This window comes from Postia placenta, assembly GCF_002117355.1.
Source record: "Postia placenta MAD-698-R-SB12 unplaced genomic scaffold POSPLAscaffold_1, whole genome shotgun sequence".
Classification (NCBI taxonomy): Eukaryota; Fungi; Basidiomycota; class Agaricomycetes; order Polyporales; family Adustoporiaceae; genus Rhodonia; species Rhodonia placenta.
In genome coordinates, this window is record NW_020169832.1 from 4,027,203 (window position 1) to 4,044,779 (window position 17,577).

The window sequence follows — 17,577 nt, forward strand, 5'->3', positions numbered from 1 at the left end:
GGTCGTCGGGCAATGTTTGATAGAGGGCTAATCCCGGACGAACGGCGCCGCGTCGAAGCATGTCTTATGGTGAAGAATTTGACATGAGATGATGTTCTGCCTCGAGACCGCCGGGGCGCGTAGAAAGGCTGGACCAATTAGAGCTTGTGGACGCAGGTGGATTGCCCCAGGTTTGCACAACGGTTCGAAAGGCCCCGGATCTGCCCTTGGACGCGGGTTTGCCTTTCTTGATAGTCTAGACTCTTGACTCTCCGATCCCGCATTCGGCTAGTAATATGACAGCGTTCCTTTCCTCCGCACAGCAGCGCCTAACGATGTCCGACCCCCCTGACGCGCTAGTATAGACTTGGCAGTAAGCAACCAAACTCACAGTGTTCCGAGTAGCAGTATTACTTCTCAGGAGCCGTCATACACCGCTGTGCTTCTCGTCCCATGGCTTCTTGTCACGCGAAATCGGGCACAGCGACAGGTTTTGGGAAAATGAGTGGAGCTGGGCAAAGTCATAGCAGCTGCCACAAAGGGCCATGATGTCGACCCAGATTCTGGGGTCAAGATGACTCCCAAAGAAATACCCGTGGGATCGCACGACGGAGCATCAACTATTCGCGGAAACTATAATCTCCGCAAGTATACACAACGAAGATGGTGACGGCTTTTTGCGTGTCCGATACAACTGGAACGGAAGACCAAATGGTGTGATGTACTGAGAGCCGCCCTGCAGAATGCACAACATTTCGCACTGACCTGCGGTATCAGCACCATGTCGCCGAGAGGAAACAATCCCCACGCGTCGGTATGTTCCGTCTGCGTAGCTTTTGGGCATTGTGCCGAGTCAACCCCACCGGTACCATTATCCGACTCATGCGAAATACCAGTGGGTTGGGCGCGGCAGCCCTATGTCGTAGCGTCTCGCGAAGCGACTGTGATCCTCTGACCAAACACCCTGGGAAGCAGTTGCATGTCAGTAGCTATTACCTGCAGCAGCGGCCGCCACAGCATCGAGCGTGCCAAGTTCTGCGCATCTCGTGGCCCGCCAAGCCAGTAGTATCTCCCTCATTCGACAACAAATGCCCCGAACCTGTGCCCTCAGTCCCGCGGCTATATGGCACACGATCAATGTTATCGCCCGGCAAGGAGCGCGGAGAGCTCGCCCGATGGTGTTGACGGGGTCCATACCGCCAGCCGTTGCGAGGTCTCGAAGATTGCGAAGAAATTCTGCATATGGTAAGTGAGGCTGCGTCCGCTAGTCAAGCGTCAGGCTGACATGACATCAGGCCGCATGCGGCGCCGCTCGGTCAACGAAGGCACGGCAAAGCCAGAGAATGGGGTAGACGACGAAATCGGAAGTAAAAGACGAAATGACGACCACGCGGTTCTAGCTTCTGCAATCGTCGGTATCACTTGACCCAGAGAACGCCCGTGAAGGAGGTTCTAGCGCCCGTACAAAGATGGGCAGCACACTGCCAGTGTCAGCGTTCTTGTGGCTAGTCGCTTCGCGGGCCCATGTGAGGTATCCGCAGACCTTTGGCGGTCATCTATGACGACAGAGCGGTCGCTACGCCGTAGGCGTTCTCCCACCGCCCAGGACCACGGGCACGAGGAATCGATGGTTGGTAGATGTCAAGCGATAGCAGCGATTCCCTTGCCGCACTGTGGATATGTCGGAGGATCGGAACATCGTCGTAGGACATTGTCCAGACTTGGCGCCGGTATGCCGCGTCTTGTCCGGGTCCGAACGCTCAATCCCCTCAACGTTCGAGTGCTAAACGTGCTCGTCCGTTGTTTCCTGGGCTCCGGTGGATGTAAGCGTTGCCGCAGTACTGAGCGGAGCAAGCAAGTCCAGGTCGGTACACGGTCTTGAGAAGTCATGGCAAGTGAGCCCCGTGTGATCCGAGCGACACAAGTTCTTGATCATCCGGTTTGCTAGCACGTCAATGAACGCCTGAAGCAGAAGTCCTCGTGCCTGTGCTCCGACATGTAATCATGGGGCCCTCGTTCCTACTTATCTTCCCAAGCACAACGGGAGTTTGAAAAGGCACAGGCACCACATGCCACAGCAGACGTCTGGTGATCAGACATCTGCGCATTTGCACTGTGTACAAGTTACGCATGGCTCGAAGGGGAGCATCCGAGATCTTACACGGCAAGATGGGAGAATACGGCTCAAGCCGCACCGCTGCACATGTGTCTATCAATGCTAGGAATGCGAAAAAAAGTTTTTGACAGCGCAATGTCGTGTCGCCGAATTGCTTTGCGACGTGATCGTCGAACAGACGTAGTCATCGCAATGCCTCACGCTTCAGAAATGGAAACCAAGCTCACTCGCATGTACAAGGGGCGTGGCGACTCACCTGCGGGGTTCGGCGAGGGAAGAACATGTGTTGTCAGAGAACTCGCAGACTCCTCTGTCGTCGGGGTCGGACATTGGCCGATGCCGCCTAATCGAAGGGAATCACATCGGATATGCCTTGCGTCGTTGACGCAGGTCCCTTCCCTTGATCTCGTGGCTTTAATGAGCAGTTTGGTTAAAACGGAGAACAGCTGCGCTTAGATGTGAAGGTCAGACACACCTTGCGTAGCGTCTTCCGGATACTCGAGGCAGGCCGTCAGACCGCATCGTCTCCGTCCAGAAGAACAGCAGGTAGATCGCGCGTTCATACAAGCGCTGTGCCGCGCCTCCTGACGCACCGGGTGGAGCGCTGCAGACAGTAACCCCTTTACCGAGGACCTTGAGGCTCAGCTTCTCAGCGAGGAACGCTGGAAAGATTTGCTATATCTCAAGATGCTTCCATGACCGAACAGAATGTGGGCGGCTTGTGGCGCCTGAGACATCGGGATGTTATGCTGCTGCAATAGAGCGCGCCTTTGTAGGTCCGTTCTCCGACGATTGTATACGGCGTTGTGACAGCCATTAATTGCAGAGTAACGTACTCGATGATCACCGCAGGGGGTTTCGCAAAACGATGCTCGGTACCCCGTTGATTGAGCGATTCGCGTCATGACAAGCGGCTCCGCAGCCTGGCGTCCGGCCTTCAGCCACTGTGAGAATTGTGAAAATTTTCTAGATTTCAAGACGGCCTACGAACGAACTGACGGTCGCTCGCCATGGCTTGGGCAAACAGTGGTCAGCCCGACCGCTCGCCCGACAGACATCACCAACAGAGTTAGCACGTGCACGTGCTGTTCGGAGCCGCCCAACGGCGGAAGACGCTCTCCCGAGTCCTTCCTCCAAGTCCGGACGATCATCGTCTACTTCCTGAATCCTCCCATTTGGCAAGTGAAACAGAATTGTCACTGTATTTTGACAGATGATAATCAGCTTTCAATACAGCGCAGGCTCAATAGAGCCCGACCTTTAGAGCCGTAGCGCCGCTGCTGTGCAGCCCAGGCTCGATCTCGGAGGCAGTATGAAGGACTTGATAGTCGACGCTAGTAAGATAATTCAATACATTCAGATCGCCTGAACATCAGAAAATCATCTGGATCTATCTCTAGATTTCCCCCGCACCGAGGACAACCGAGTCTATCACCTTGGTATCCGTGCGGGGGAAGTAGCGAATCGAATAGTACGTTCCTGGTGATGACTTTGTTGGAGGTTAGGGACTGATGTGTGGTTGTAGGTGACTGTGGGTGCCCCGTCGCGCGCGCGAGGGATCGCCTTGTATCTCGATGCCTCGCCGAAACCGTTTACATTGGCATCAGAGCGTGGCTTCACGACCATTACCGGCCGTTACAAGGGCGTTCCCATCTCCATCGTCAGCATAGGAATGGGATATCCGAATGCCGACTTCTTTGTACGCGAAGTGAGAGAATGCCTTAGCGGCGATATGGTCGTGGTGAGGTCAATCGGGACCTTTCATATTCGCAGTATCGCAAATGAACTCTCCATACCAGATTAGGATCATGCGGCGCTCTCATCGATACGCCTGTGGGGTCGGTGGTGGTCCCGAAGTCCAGTGTTTCTGTCAACAGAAACTATGACTTCGACTTTGTCACTGGTCATTCGCATGAGCCACCTTATAGAATCAGTAAACCGGTAGGTTTTGTGGAGCGCCATTGTATAGCCCTATCGCTGAACCATATGGAAGGTCAATGCGGACCCTGTTCTCCATGACGCTGTACGTTATTCCATGCGCTCAAGTACCGCATGTTGACCCCTTTCCGTTAGATTAGAAATGCGTTACACAAGACCCGACCGCCCGGAATTGACGTGCCAATCGTGGACTACACGATGAACGCATCTGCAGACAGGTGTGCATAGTCTGAAAATTTCCGCTTAGCATTTCTAACCACACCTCGGTGTCGCAGCTTTTATTCCTCGCAAGGGAGGCAGACGTCTTTCCCGGACCATAATGCTGACCTTATTCGCCAACTCCAAGAGTCGCATGAAGACTTAGGTACATTAGAAGTACGTCGGATGTATTTACCCCGGCGACTGTGTCGTGCTGACGAACTTCGGTCAACCCAGATGGAGACATTTCATATCTTGCATTTGGCTGCCAGCTGGCCGGGCCAGGCCCGCGTCGAGCAAACCATCAAGCCCCCAATCAGCACCCTTCCTGTCACCCCTGTCATTTCCTCACCTCCTCAGCCATCCAGTCAGGGCCAGCCGCCCAGCGTTTCCGAATCGAACAGTCACGGTGATCTGATGACACCGAGGCCAAGCATTCGCGCGGCGGCTGCACAGATGGTGTTTGCCTCGCGGACGTCCCAAGAATTCATCACCCCAGAGCAAGTCGTGGAAATAGAGGCATGGTCCGGCCGAGCGGTATTGGAAGCTCTAACATCATTAGACCTAGACCAAAATGTATGTCTACGCTTTATTGGTAATGAGCTAGATGACATATGTGTGGATACAGAGAATTCATCCAGAGAGAGGGAGCGTCTGGGCTTTGTAAAACGACTAGAAGATGTTGTGAGAGGTGAATACCGCCACGGTACTTCGTGCGCTGTTAGCGAGTACATAGTTGGTTCTGAATATAGGTGTACTTCGATTGCTAGCCCAAAAAAAAGAATGCACCTAAAGTATTACTCCCTGGCGGGGAGTCGAACCCCGCTTTCGCGCGGAAAGATAGTCGGAATCCAGCGGATGACAGGCGCGTGTACTAACCGATATACTACCAGGGATTATGAAGCAGTTTATGAATAGCCTATTATTGATACCGGTCCCTGTAGTATTACGCCATACTCAAGATGGTTTACAATGTTCACTGTGACACGTTAGTTTAGCAGTATCTGGAGATGCTCCGGTCTTCGTTAACGCACATGGAGAAGCGGTCGGTGTTGGCCACCGCACGGTGACCCTTCGCGGCCAATACAGTCACCGCAATTACTGAGGACGACTGGGCTGCAATCCTCAATGCCGAAGAGAACCCATGCATTGCTCAGAGCTTGACTGCCACTTATACAGCCACCGCCATCATCGACGTCGTTAGCGTGCGATAGCCTTCGCGATGGCGACGAGATGAGCACCCTAGAATCAGCATACGCTTCCGCCTACGATGCGTGGTGCACAGCGGCGGTGCACCGCGATCGATATGGCGCTAGGCAGCTAGCATATGCAGGCTTTGGGATTCGTCAACTGTGAGAGGCTCGAGGTACCGCCAGCTAGCAGCGTGGTTCTCCCTGTGAGCAGCTGTGAGCACGCGCCTCTATGATTGGGTTGCTTGGCCCACGGGAATGCTTATCGGCATCTAACTGTGGAAAGTCTCACCAGCAGGACCAGGATGCTGACCACAGTCACCAGACTGTCCACGGACCGACTTAAACGCGTATGACAGTTGCCCGTGCGGTGGTCAGTTTCGGGAGCAATGTCCAGCGCGAAGGGGGTCGTACCTAGGCTTTGGTGGCCAGCTCTCGCCCGTCTCCAACTTACGGGAGCTGGGGGATACTGACACCGAGGAAGCAGGTTCTCTTCGCCGCCTTCTATGTTTCTCCGTACCGCCGACCACTGTTTGCGTTCGGCGGATGCTGCTGTGTGTGATCAACTCAAACCACTCATCCTGACGAAACTCCATCTGGGCCCTTCGTCACCAAATCCACAGCTTGACAGTCTTCGTGATTGAACGACGCCGTCCGTCCGAGCACGTCTTGGACGTAAAACGATCGGGCGGTTCCAACGCGTGCCTGAAGGGAATAGGTGTTCAGGCGGATATGTGAGCGTGAAACCAATTGGATAGAATCTGAGGAATCGTGCCGGGACACTGGAGACATCTGCTCTCGAGAAGTAAAGGTACCTTGCGAATGCAGCTGACGTGTGAACTGAGCGAGATGGTTGCCAACGACAATGACATATTACTACAAATCATAAATTAGGATGCGACAGGCCTTTCTCATGTTCATTGGATTCCAGGTAGCAGGGAGAGTAGGCTCGTGGATAGGGACATTAATTCGCTGGGTTGAAGTCTAAATCCGCAGTATCTGCGTCCATCACAAACGCTTCGTAGAGGTATATGACACCAAACGCAAGGAAGAGTAAACTCCCTCCTAGCGTCACTGAAGGCGGCGATATTAGGACGAGTCTGACAATAAAACGAGCGCACGCACCGTGCTTGACAGAAATTTTTGTGGAGATATAGCGGCCGCCAATCACCGCAAGAGCAGTACAACATGAGTGTCCGACGACCGTGCCCAGCGTCACGAGGTAGACGTTCTGCACAGCAACGAGCAGCATTCAATCATCGCCCACGTGTGGAAGTGTCGCGGCACTTACATGTGCAGCAGCTAGCGCGATCGTCGAAATCTGACTCCGATCGCCCCATTCGCCGAGGAACGTGAGCACGAAGGACTGTACGAACACGGGGCCGAGGAAAAGGCTGAAGAAGTTGCGTATCGCATCCGCGGTCTTCTTCGTCCGCGAGGCTCTCGTGTATCGTGCGCTGCCACCAGAGCCCGTGCTAAGCTTACGGACGTGGGCGTGCCGCCGACCGCCCTCCTCGACTTCCTCGAGCGGGATCACGTCGTCATCGTTCACGGCCATACCAGTCCCATCTGCGAGTGCCTCGTCGCCCTCTATATCCTCCTCCGCCTCCTTCATCTCCTCCTGAAGCTTGTCTGGCTGCATCTCGCGAGCTTCCTGCAGCATCTTGACACCGAATACCAGAAATAGCACCGCTGCACATGCTTGTGTCCATTTCTTGGGTATGAGTGTAGGAAGCAGGTTCCCGAGCTCCGCTGACAAGAATGACATGACGATGAGGGAGAAGAGGGCACCAGCAAAGACGACGAGACGCGGATGTCGCATGGCAAGGATGGCGGCGATGAGGAACGTCTTGTCACCGATTTCTGAGAAAATGATCATGGCGAAGGATCTAGCAAGCACATTGAAGCTAGTCTCGTCCGGCTCGTGTCCAACATTTTGAGAGGCCATTAAAGGTTGTCACCAACTCTGCTGGCGAACGTGAGCGTGTCAACACTGTAGCGGTCGAAATACCAGCACACGTACCTACCGCTCCTTTCTACAACGTCGTAGATATGTCTACAGGATGCGTACACAGTTCGTCGAGAGACTGAAGTTGACCACTGTCTAGTTCATGAAGAAGGCAAGTAGATTGGAGTAAGTGAGTAGGTTGTGCTAAACATAGCATGACACAGTTCATTGCGCAGCAACCACGTGCGGGGCCCCACATCGGCATTCCCAAGGGCATTTCAGTCAAACTCCAGTCACGGCTACGAGTCAACACCGAACAAGCACATGTCGCTCACTTCTGGGCAGAGGAAATCCGTTCAATAAAATCTACATATGTAATCAAGAATTGGGAGAGTTGAAATGTCCAATCACTAGGCTTTGATTGCATAGCCAAATGTGGCGGGCCCTACTACAAAAGGAAATCAACGCCACCGCTATTCGTTTTAGCATCAGAAAGACCTTTGTAGAGAAGAATAAGTCGAGAATAAATTTATCGCAGAGCTATGCGCGGAGGTGACCAACCCGTCGAGAAACCAGGTGAGATGGTCGTCATTCAAGAAGCGTACCCCCGCCTTCATTATCCATTCAATAGCCAAGTGCGCTGCCAAAGGCAGCAGAAATTATGTGTTTGGTATGCGAGGCTGTCAACTCTGCTAACACGCTAACGGTAGCGGCTCAGAGTACGAACACTGCAAGGAACCTTCTGCTGTGATCAAATTCAGCCGATCGATTACCAGCACCCATCAATACTTCCCAGTCACTCAGTGGACCTTTGCGGCGTTTTGACCGGAGGATGGTCAGAACAAAGCGGGAGTATATTCGTAAATAGTAACATGTATTATGTTCGACATCCGCGTTAAATCATAAGATACTAATGTCTTTGGGCCCATAGCGTGGACCTGAGGAATAAACCGTGATTATTTTGAACAGGAGCCTGCTCTAGCCGTCCATTTATTTGTTGCTGAGTTGACTGAGCAAATAATTGATACTTGCAGACGGTACTCCACTGGCACCAGCCCACCAGTCCGTGCCCCATCCACTTTAAAGTGAAAACGCTGCTTCGAAACATGGAGGTACATAGGCAATGAAAACTCGAGAGGCCTGAAGGCCTCACACCCACGGGAGCGCAAACCGTTGCAGGCGGTAGAAAGCAAGCTGCAACTCTATATCCAGCTACACGAATTGGACATGCATCTAACATGTTACGTCTACAATGCAGGTACATTGACCGTCGTTTTCTCGCCCCTGCCAGAGGGGCCGATCTCCCAAGCACTGATTTCAAGACCCCCTTGGTCGTCCACGACGAACTGCACGTCGATGGCTGTAGTCCATCGGCCTCCGTTTTTCTTCGCTTCCTTCGCCGCAAATACCAGCGACGTCAGGAGAGCGTCCTTCTCCAGCGTCTTTTCCTTCACTTCGATCTCTTCTTCCTCCTCTTCCTCCTCGCCCTCCTCCGGGGGCACGTTGTCCTCGTCCTTCGGCGGCTTCACGTTTTCGATCTTGACGCCCTCCTTGACCTCCCATACCTCGAAGCCCACGCGCTTCTCGCCACCCCCCTCTCCGAGATCCACATCGAAGCGGCTGGTGCGGCGGCAAGGCACAGGGGTGTCTTTCAGCACAGCAGGCACCCACTGCCCACCCAGCAGGCCCTCCGCGTTCTCCTCGGGGAAGAGCATACCGACCGTCTTCGACGTCGCCTTTGCCTGCGTCCACTTGCTCCCGCTTGCGAACGCGCTCTTCACCTCGCGCTCCTCCTCGGTACCCTCCGCGAGCATAGCAACGAGGTTCGCCTGCACTGCGCATCCGCGCGCGAGAATCGCCGTCGGGTCGCCCACACCGCCACCGAAGACTGTGCCTGCGGTGAACGGCGTCACGACGGACTCCTGGAAGCCCTGCGAGAGCGTCTCGTCGAGCCCGGGCAGGCTCGCGGAGCCACCGACGTACACAATCTCGTCGATGTCGTACAGATCGACATTCGCGCGCTCTGCAAGCTCCTTCACGCGCGCGTACACGGTATCGTATACTGTGCGTACCTCCATGTCGAAGCGCAGGCGCGTGATCGTGCCGGTAAAGTCGAGCCCGTCCTTGAGCGATTCGACGGAGCACGTTGCTGCGCCGGGGGACGCTGACAGGGTACGCTTCGTATGCTCAACTGCGAGACGCAGTTTCGCTTCTGCGCGCTTGTCTTGTGCCTCCGTCGCAGGCGAGACGGTAAGCGGCGTCTTCGTCTTTTTGGTGAACTCCTTGGCGAAGTGCTTGATGAGTTTGCCGTCAATCGCGTCGCCGCCGACGGTTGGGTCCGAGAGCGTCGCAAGCGAAAAGGCAAGGCCCTGTCTGATAGAGAGCAGTGAGAGCTCAAGAGCAGATGAGCCGAGGTCGACCACGAGTTGCGTGCGGTCCTGGTTCAGGCCCGGCGATGAGGCAGTGGCCACAGCGACGGCGCCGGCTTCCTCGAGGAGTTGAAGAACCTTTACGCCAGCATCCTCCGCAGCCTTCTCGAGCGCCGCACGCTGCGTGTCTTCGAACCACGCAGGGATGCTGATCACTGCGCCCTGCACCTTCTTGCCAAGGAAGTCCTCCGCAGACTGGATGAGCGACTTGAGGAAGATGGTCGTGACTTCGGATACTGTGAAAATACGCTCGGCAGGCGTGGGCTCCGAGCGGGGCGTGGCAGCGTTCGACGCGGCAGGAGTGTTCGTTGCAGTCTTGAGCAGAGGTGTGGGGGCGGCCTGCAGGACTTGTACCTTATATGCAGGTACGTCCGGCTGCTCTGGGTGCTCAATGACAGGAGCAGAGACTAGCAGCTTGTCTGATGGGATCTCAGAGAATCTGTCATAGATTTAGCATGAACATAGTTTAGATAGAACTGCAAGCGTACTTTTTGCCAAGTAGGTTACGGAAACCTGTGATCGTGTTATGCGCATTCTTCACCAGCTGGTGCTTGGCCTGATTGCCGATGTACTATGGTAATATATAAGTCGCCCACTCATCGCAATTTCACGCATACTATATGCAGAGTAGAGCCTCCGAGTTTGGTTCCATATCCGGAACCGGATATAAGACCCCGCGAGCGGTGCAACGTACTCACCACTTCCTCCCCATGGAACGAGACGGCACAGGCAATCTGACGTTCGCCATCCTCATTGGCAATGCAATCAGCAGAGCCTTCCTATAGCATACAGCATAAGTAGATCCTCAATACTTGCAAGAGGAAAGCCGTACTTTGGTAATGACCGCGATCGACGCGTAGGAGTTGCCGAAGTTAATTCCAACAACAGTGGGTATCGCAGACACCTCGATGGGTGCCTCCGCTGTTCCGTTGGGCTGTGGGGCCATTCTGAAGATGAAAAAGAGGGATCAAGGGAAGGTTGCAAAACTTGGACTGTGAATTGAATTTTGCCTTCGACCGCCATCACGTGCCACGTGCACTATTTAGCGCGTACGCGCAGGATGGAAGCGTGCCCATCTTGCTCAGACGCGTACCTTCAGTCGACCAAGATCAGCCGGGGTACAATCTCATGTCTCCCAAAGGCCATGATTTGTTACTGAGATTATATGCGCAGAGTACAAGTACATCGGCCCCACAGACATCTGTAGTTCGGCGTTCGCATATTTGCATCCCACAAGCCTTAAGAAAGTGCAGCTCCGCGCCACTGAGACTTGATCAAGCCCCAGGGCTGCATAGAGGAGAGGAGTCGCAAATTTAGCTCATCTAGTTATCCCCACACCGAGGTATACAGGTGCGATCGCTATTCAAGATTCCGGAAAGCGCATATAGCCGATACTTACAAGGGAAGCAGACATGGTGACCTGCGGACATCTCGTCGAGATCGCTCGCTTGCAGCTGCCAAGGCTGTCGCAGTCAGTGCACAGAGAGGAATGCACACAGTGCTTCGACAACCAGGTGCTGCCGGACCGCATGTCCCTTGCGCGCCGTATTTATGCTATGAGCAGGATCATCCATTGGGTATTGATGTGTGCTTGACGTGCTTCAACGGTGGTTGCCTTGGCAAAGAGAGGCATCACGCACGCACTCATGTTCATAAAACTGGGCATGGCTTCTCTTTGAACATCAAACGGAAGCTGAAGCCATCGGCGAATCGTGTTCGTGTCTAGCTTGTGACTCGCAGCATTGCCATTCATGTGTTTATTTAGGTAGACGAGGAAGAACCTCCAGCAAAGATGACCAAACTTGCAATTGTCGAAGACCGAGATGAAGACAAATATGAGTTCAAGACTGTCCTGAAATGTTGGAAGTGCGAACCTGAGAACGGCCTTGAAATCCCGGATGCGATGGCCGATCCCCACGTCAAATCACTTAGTGACGGTGTCATGCAGTCGCTGTCGTCCGCACGACAGTCAGAGGTTAAGGCTTGGGAAGAAGAAATCACTCCTTGCGAGCACACGCTGACGCTCCAGCAACAATCGACTGGTCCAATTCTCGCGTCAGGGCTAGCGCACTGTTCGCACTGTGATCTCAAGGAGAATCTCTGGCTCTGCCTTACCTGTGGCTCGCTCGGTTGTGGTAGACAGCAGTATGGAGGTCTGGGAGGCAACGGGCACGGCCTTCAACACTATCAAGAGACACGCCACCCGATCAGCGTCAAGCTCGGGACCATCACGCCTGAGGGCAACGCAGGTATATCCAGCTATTCAAATACTATCTTCATCAAGAAATTGACATCCTGTAGATATCTACTGCTACATATGCAACGATGCAAAACAAGATCCAGACCTTGCGGCACATCTAACAACCTTCGGTATCAACGTCCAGACTCAGACCAAGACGGAGAAATCAATGACAGAACTGGTGTGTGTTACGGCATCCCCTCGTCTTGACCTGTGACGAAGTGCTTCACAGCAAATTGAGCACAATCTCAAGTTCGATTTCTCGCTGACAGACGAATCTGGCAAGGCCCTCGAGCCTGTTTTCGGCCCTGGACTTACGGGTCTATCTAACCTCGGAAATAGGTAATTCGCCTCCTGTGGCGGTGTTCCCTGACTAACCATCCGCTAGTTGCTACATGGCATCGGTTCTGCAGACAGTGTTCTCGCTCCCTGTATTTCGTCAGCGGTATTATCCCTCGGCTTCCACGCACTGGGAGACTTGTACCGAGACGCTTCCAGCAAGCTGTGTGGACTGCCAAATGCATAAGCTCGCCGACGGCTTGCTCTCTGGGCGCTACTCGCACCCGCGGCCCACGTCCTCGGGTGCATCTCACCCCAAGGAGACCAACCCGCTCGCGCACGACTCGCCGACGCCCATCTTCCAAGAGGGCGTGCGGCCGAGCGGGTTCAAGGCACTGATTGGCAAAGGGCATGAGGAGTTCTCGACAATGCGGCAGCAGGACTCGGAGGAGTTCTTCACACACCTGCTCACGGTCCTGCGACGGTACGCGAAGAAGACGGGCGGCATGCTGAACCACGACCCGACGGAGGTGTTCGCGTTCGGGATGGAGCAGCGCCTTGAGTGCGGCGAGTGCCGCCGCGTGCGGTACCGCGTCGACGGCACGGACGTCGTGAGCGTGCCGGTGCCCGCACGCGAGACGGGGAAGAATGCGGAAGGTCGCACACAATACGCGGAGGTTGCACTGGGGGAGTGCCTCGACATCCTTACAGGTACCGAGGCGCTAGAGTATACGTGCCCGGGTTGTCAGAAGCGCGTCATTGCGACCAAGTACGCAGCCATCTTCTCTTCGCTTTGCTTCGTGTGCCGTCATCTCGCTGACATTGTTCGTCCGCAGGCGATCGCGCTTCGCGACGTTCCCGCAGGTGCTCATGGTGCATGCGAAGAAGTTTCAGCTCGTCAACTGGGTGCCGACGAAGCTCGGTGGGGTCCCCTTTACGTGCACGTCGTACTGCGCTGATACTTCTCTGCCGTTCCCAGACATCCCGCTGAACGTCTCAGACACACTGCAGCTGGACCAGTACCTCGGCCGCGGGCTGCAGCCGGGCGAGCAGAAGCTTCCTGACGACACAGCAGGCACGTTGCAGATGTTCCTGGGCTTCGGATTTCAATTGACCGACAGCTCTTCGTATCTGCTAATCTTTGATAGCCGCACCGGGGCTCCCCCAGTTCAATGAGGCTGCGATGGCCCAGCTGGAAGCCATGGGTTTTCCCACCATTCGGTGCCAGAAAGCCTTGCTCGCCACGGGGAACAACGATGCCGAGGCCGCCATGGAATGGCTCTTCGCACATATGGAAGATCCAGGTGGGCCGTCTTTTGCGATCCATTCTGCTATGAACTGTCCTTCTGCTGGAGCACACCCTTCTTCGAGGCTGGCATTATCATGACGTGACGTCATTTCTCTATCGCGTTATTGCGTGCCTCCATATCGGCTTAGAGCCATAGAATGCCCCGCCTACACTCTGTAAGGCAAGCTGATGCTCGAGCTTCTCCACGGTTGTTTCCCAGAGGGGAAACAATTCAGTTGAATCGTGGTAGAGCTGCTGCGGTTTCTTCTTTCGTGCTGCCGGATCTTGTCGCTGCAGATATTTTCAGCAGGACGACCCATGACGGAGTGAACGAGACGTCATTGTCTCTCCACAACGTCGCAGCTTCCTTTGTGATTCTCCTTTGAGCTTACTGAACACAAATGGCAACTGGGGTCGAGAGTGGAGTGGGGAGACTTCGGCCTGTCCCAATGTGGGACGATGTGCAGGCATCTACCTAGTCCTGCACCTGTGGCGACGCTGCTGGCAGCAATAACTTCTTGAACTCGTGTTCACGGAGCTGACAAGCAAGCTACAGATATCGATGCCCCAATTCAAGCTGCAGGGTCAGGCAGCAGTGCACCTGAGCCCTCGCAAGAACAGGTGAGCATGCTGTCAGAGATGGGCTTCACCCACGCACAGGCCAGAAAGGCCCTTCGGGAAACCGTACGTCATGGTGTGCCATAATACTACTGCTGCCTGCCTGACGATAGACCAGGGCGGCGACGCGGAACGCGCAGTTGAATGGCTGTTCTCGCACCCTGACGACAACGGGGAAGACGCCGCCCCCAGCGGCTCGAGTGAGACGCCAGAGTCATCTGGCACAGGAGGAAGCGCAGAATTGCCTGCCAGGTACCGGCTCAAGGCGTTCATCTCGCACAAAGGGCCCTCCGTGCATTCTGGACACTATGTGGCGCACATCCGGGTGGAGGACGCCGCGGTGGGCGGGGAAAGCTGGGTGCTGTTCAACGACGAAAAGGTGGTCAAAGCGGATGAAGAAAGCGTGCGCGAGCTGAAGAAGCTAGCGTATCTGTACGTGTACGAGCGAGAGTAGGATCGGACGCGAGATTTACGTGCACAATGACATGGTTGTGTGGCATCATATCTCGCGTATGGTGTAGCGTATGAAAGACGAGCGGTGCCCTGCGCCCTGAGGACGCACCCGCGGAGATCTAGACTGTACAGTGGACTGAACCGCAACACCCGCAAGCCACGATTTGTAGTGATTGAAACTCCGCTACTTAGGCGTGACTTTTTTCGGTGCGCCTTTATCCAGGCAGACGCCCCCTCTCGCGCTTTTCAATCCTCTGCCCCCGCTGCCCGTCGTTCTGCCCACCATGTCGAACAACATCCCCTTCAGCCAGGTCGACCTCACCGCGCCGACGCCCCAAAACACGCCCCTCACCCATGCGCCCATCGGAGCGGGCCTCTCGCGCCCTACCGTCCCCGACATCTCGGAGGACAACGAGCCAGAGGAGGAGGAGGAGATCACCACCCCGGGCGCAGCCGCGATGCTGAACCTGGTTCATGGCCGCCTGCAGGGGCTCATCGGCAAGAGCTCCGGATACATCGAGAACCTGCCCGTCGAGCAGAAGAAGAGCGTCGAGGCGCTGAAGGCCCTCCAGGCGAAGCAGGTCAACCTGCAGAATCAGTACAAGCGGGAATGTCTCGAGCTCGAGAAGAAGGTGGGAAAAAGCCCTCTTTTCCCTGATGCACTGGTGGCGCACGCTGACGATCCTCGCAGTACCACGTACTGCAGACACCTCTGTACGAGCGACGACATGCGATTATCACTGGCGCCGCCCAGCCCACGCCTGAGGAGATCGAGGCCGGTGAGAAGGAGTCGGCCAAGGACGACCCGGAGTACACTCCATTGCCAAAAGATGCCGCTGATGTGCCCGCTGCTGCTATCCCCGAGTTCTGGCTTACCGCGCTCAGGAATCACATCGGTCTGGCGGACCTCATCACGGATCGCGATGAAGCCGCGCTCAAGCACCTCGCCGATATCCGCATCGCATATCTCACGGAAGGCAAGCCCGGGTTCAAACTGCAGTTCTACTTCACGCCCAACGAATTCTTCGAGAACGAGCTGCTGGAAAAGACCTACCTATACCTCGAGGAGGTCGGCTACTCTGGCGACTTCTTGTACGATCGTGCGATCGGCACTGAGATCAAATGGAAGGAGGACAAGGATCTGACGAAGGAGATTGAGATCAAAAAGCAGAGGAACAAAAGTACGTGTTGTCGGTTTCCTGTCCCGTGGCGACTTGTTCATTGCTTCCGAACGGTCAGACACGAACCGGACGCGGCTCATCCGCAAGTCGCGCCCCGCGGAATCCTTCTTCAACTTCTTCTCCCCGCCAACCCCTCCAGAAGAAGGTGATGACGACGAATCGGATGTCGACATTGAGGAGCTAGAGGAGAAGCTGGAATTGGACTACCAAATCGGAGAAGATATTAAGGAAAAGGTTCGTGCCTACGCCACCGTGTGGCCAATCCCCTCCAGCTAATTGGTTTCGATTGCATTAGATCATTCCTCGTGCTATTGACTACTTCACTGGCAAGGCATTGGAGTACGAGGACCTAGACGACGAAGATGATTACGATGAGGATGGTGATGAAGATGACGAGGGTGCTTTCGAAGACGATGTACGTCTTGACCCCCACTTTATCTCTCTACTCCGGATTAATTATTCGTCTCACAGGACTCTGACTCGGAGGATGACGATGTCCCTGCAAGAAGGCGTGGTCCGCCGAAGGGACGTGGTGGCGCGGCCGCCAACAACCAGGTCAACGCGGAAGAGTGCAAGCAGCAGTAGACTTCGACCTCAGAAAAGACTTGACTTGATCATGCTGAAGCTTTGCCGTTCAACTCTACGCTCTTTTAGTCGCATTCTTCGGGAGTATACCTTTCTCTTCTCTGCTCCTGTCGCTGTTGGCAAGACGCTGCTCATTTCCGTCCCCCTCTATCCTGCCCGCCGCCTTGTTTTCCTTCCGAATGATTTACCGTCTCTCTTTCAATGCTGTCGTCTTGGGTAATCGTGTCGAGTTTCATGAACTCGCCGCCGCTGCGAGGCGGTGTGCGTATTGACCATTGTATTATAATCACAAGAAATATACGTGAGGCGAGACTGCTCATAGAACAGCTCTGCTGAGGATCTACTGTTGCCATGATGATATTTGTGGGGGTTCTGTGGTCGCGCAGATCAGCCGATCATATAATTGTTTGATGCGCTAGATCGCAAGATTTGACATGGTATAAGCTCATTGAGTCTATCGGCGACGCGCCCATCGTGTCTCTCGATGTTGGATCTCGCGAGTGCGGTGCCGCGTACATTCTGTGACTGTTTATACTGGGATCTACAACTTACGTTATAGTCCATCCGGCGTCTGCGAGCGCCACATGAAGTTCCAATGTGCGCATCACGTTGCAGGATAGGTGTTACCACTCCAGCCGTTTCAGTGCAGACAAACAGAATTACGGCGGACCTGATCCCAGGTTCCTGGACACATTGTAACGCGGACTGATCTGCTCCACCAGAGACTGCTCGGCTGCAAACAGCATTGTGTGTCGGGCCCGACTCATGCCGCTAGATCGAGACCCTGGACACTCCTGGTTAGTACGGATGGCGCCTGAGTATGCGCGCTATTGGAATTTGTATTGCCTCTTCGTCTTCAAACTCCAAAGTACGATCTTCGTGGACTAAGTTCTATGCAATCTGCGCACTGCATTGTACCCCGGCACTCAAGCAAAAAAAGGAGACATGATTTTGACCTCGTCTCGCTGTCAGTCCTCCCGCTTGTTGACTACGAAAGGTTTAAAGCGTGAGCTGATCAATAGTCTGAAGGCGGATATGGGTGTGTACCAGTATATTGCGTTGTCCCGCTTCCAGGAACAATTTGTCGGCAAATAAAATAGCAATAGAGCATGGAACGGGGACTTCTTCGGTACGTT

General features: G+C 54.6%; 5 protein-coding genes and 1 non-coding gene across 6 annotated transcripts; 3 read left to right on the top strand and 3 right to left on the bottom strand.

Annotated features, from left to right (window-relative positions):
* Positions 1–3,407: 3,407 nt before the first annotated feature.
* Positions 3,408–4,898, top strand: POSPLADRAFT_1043294 (hypothetical protein; the record flags this gene model as incomplete). The annotated part of the gene is made up of 8 exons (XM_024478272.1): positions 3,408–3,432; positions 3,496–3,566; positions 3,621–3,841; positions 3,895–4,036; positions 4,089–4,122; positions 4,281–4,408; positions 4,469–4,807; positions 4,860–4,898. 8 exons carry the CDS (start codon positions 3,408–3,410, stop codon positions 4,896–4,898), a joined length of 999 nt encoding a protein of 332 aa, XP_024344961.1.
* Positions 4,899–5,031: 133 nt separating this feature from the next.
* On the bottom strand, positions 5,032–5,127 carry POSPLADRAFT_t9. The gene has a single exon. It is a non-coding gene; the product is annotated as a tRNA-Asp (tRNA).
* A 1,258-nt stretch (positions 5,128–6,385) lies between these two features.
* POSPLADRAFT_1129034 (hypothetical protein) lies at positions 6,386–7,369 on the bottom strand (the record flags this gene model as incomplete). Its single annotated transcript, XM_024483799.1, has 3 exons — positions 6,386–6,495; positions 6,547–6,652; positions 6,713–7,369. 3 exons carry the CDS (start codon positions 7,367–7,369, stop codon positions 6,386–6,388), a joined length of 873 nt encoding a protein of 290 aa, XP_024344962.1.
* Positions 7,370–8,529: 1,160 nt separating this feature from the next.
* POSPLADRAFT_1064453 (hypothetical protein) lies at positions 8,530–10,744 on the bottom strand (the record flags this gene model as incomplete). The annotated part of the gene is made up of 4 exons (XM_024481804.1): positions 8,530–10,237; positions 10,287–10,369; positions 10,497–10,577; positions 10,643–10,744. The coding sequence occupies 4 exons, from the start codon at positions 10,742–10,744 to the stop codon at positions 8,617–8,619; spliced, it is 1,887 nt and encodes a 628-aa protein (XP_024344963.1). The 3' UTR covers positions 8,530–8,616.
* Positions 10,745–11,210: 466 nt separating this feature from the next.
* Positions 11,211–14,676, top strand: POSPLADRAFT_1130214 (hypothetical protein; the record flags this gene model as incomplete). Its single annotated transcript, XM_024483933.1, has 13 exons — positions 11,211–11,312; positions 11,360–11,512; positions 11,564–11,716; positions 11,891–12,047; positions 12,100–12,218; positions 12,270–12,379; positions 12,426–13,085; positions 13,153–13,238; positions 13,296–13,335; positions 13,403–13,404; positions 13,465–13,620; positions 14,155–14,288; positions 14,341–14,676. The coding sequence occupies 13 exons, from the start codon at positions 11,211–11,213 to the stop codon at positions 14,674–14,676; spliced, it is 2,208 nt and encodes a 735-aa protein (XP_024344964.1).
* Positions 14,677–14,959: 283 nt separating this feature from the next.
* On the top strand, positions 14,960–16,763 carry POSPLADRAFT_1072730 (hypothetical protein; the record flags this gene model as incomplete). Its single annotated transcript, XM_024482543.1, has 5 exons — positions 14,960–15,307; positions 15,367–15,856; positions 15,915–16,090; positions 16,152–16,271; positions 16,328–16,763. 5 exons carry the CDS (start codon positions 14,960–14,962, stop codon positions 16,439–16,441), a joined length of 1,248 nt encoding a protein of 415 aa, XP_024344965.1. The 3' UTR covers positions 16,442–16,763.
* Positions 16,764–17,577: the final 814 nt, after the last annotated feature.